Source organism: Corvus brachyrhynchos, unplaced genomic scaffold (assembly GCF_000691975.1).
Source record: "Corvus brachyrhynchos isolate BGI_N302 unplaced genomic scaffold, ASM69197v1 scaffold434, whole genome shotgun sequence".
In the NCBI taxonomy this organism is placed as follows: Eukaryota; Metazoa; Chordata; class Aves; order Passeriformes; family Corvidae; genus Corvus; species Corvus brachyrhynchos.
The window spans coordinates 1762187-1763290 of NW_008238372.1; the positions used below are offsets into that span (position 1 = coordinate 1762187).

A 1104-nucleotide genomic window follows, 5' to 3' on the forward strand; every position below is an offset into this window, starting at 1 on the left:
GCTCAAGATCTCCTGCCCTCCTGCTCCTCCGTCGTGAGTGTGGCACCGCGCCCGCCCCGCGCCCGCCGGGGATGGGGAAGCGGGAGGGGGGCGCGGGCCCGAGGATGGCTGGGGTGGACCCCGGGTCGCGGGCAGGGCGTTAAGGGGATTCCCCCCACAGCTGAGGGATGGGGGAACTGCGCGGGCAGCGGTGCCCCTCCCGCACCCCCGGCTGTGACGGGCAGGGTCTGGTCCTGCTCCTGGCCTTGGGAGAGGAGAAGCTGATGCTGGGGCCATGGTGGAACACACCCCCGTGGCTCGGTGGCTCCCGTAGCCCCGGCTACACCGGGCGCTGAATTTATCAGGGGTGAATTACCGGTGTCTTTAACGATGCTCCTGAGCCTCCAGCCCTTAGGATGGATCACGAAATCATGGAATGTTTGGGCTGGAAGGAACCGTAAAGATCATCCACTTCCAACCCCCCTGCCCTGGGCAGGGAACCTTCCACTGGGCCTGGCTGCTCAGAGCCCCATCCAGTCTGCTCCTGAGCAGCTCCAGGGATGGGGCATCCACAACTTCTCCGTTTTCGGGAATAGGAAGAACAGCTTTGCTCGGTCTTGCATGTTTTCAACAGATGGACATTCCCATTGTTGAGATGGGAGATCAGTGGATATGGAGATTAAGGAGTTGAGCCTTTGTAGGAATAAACCTTTAGTCTCAGCCACTAATCAGGATGCCCCTGTTCTGATCTGAAGCATTCCCGTGGAAGTGTGGATAATGGAATTGAGGACAAATAAACTCTGTGACTGCCAGACAAACTCACATGTGTACAAAGATGCTGAAACCCCTGTTGCTCTGCTCTTCCATGGAAATAACTTCACTGGCACAGAGATCAGTGTGTACTGTTCAATAATGGACAAAAATCCTTTAAAACTTAAATTACCATCTGCAGTTTGAGAAGCTGAACTCAGTGTTACTGGAGATGACTGATGAAACAGCCCTGTGAGGGGTGCCTGAGGGCGTTTGGTTTGTTCAGTCTGGAGGAGACAGAGGTCAGAGCTCCCCGGGGGCTGGAGCTCCTCCCAAGGGACAGCTCCGATATCTGCCCCCTGTGACAAGGTATAC

At 56.6% G+C, this 1104-nt stretch overlaps 2 protein-coding genes across 2 annotated transcripts in view; one reads left to right on the plus strand and one right to left on the minus strand.

The window, feature by feature from the left end:
- Positions 1–276, minus strand: part of HMGN1 (high mobility group nucleosome binding domain 1) — a 5245-nt gene extending 4969 nt beyond the window's left edge. The window contains exon 1 of the mRNA XM_008635308.1: positions 223–276. Coding sequence (XP_008633530.1) covers positions 223–276 — 54 coding nt within the window. The remainder of the gene's footprint in view (positions 1–222) is intronic.
- WRB (tryptophan rich basic protein) overlaps positions 7–1104 on the plus strand; it is a 5634-nt gene continuing 4536 nt past the window's right edge. The window contains exon 1 of the mRNA XM_008635300.2: positions 7–33. The gene's annotated coding sequence lies outside the window, so the exon portion shown is untranslated. The remainder of the gene's footprint in view (positions 34–1104) is intronic.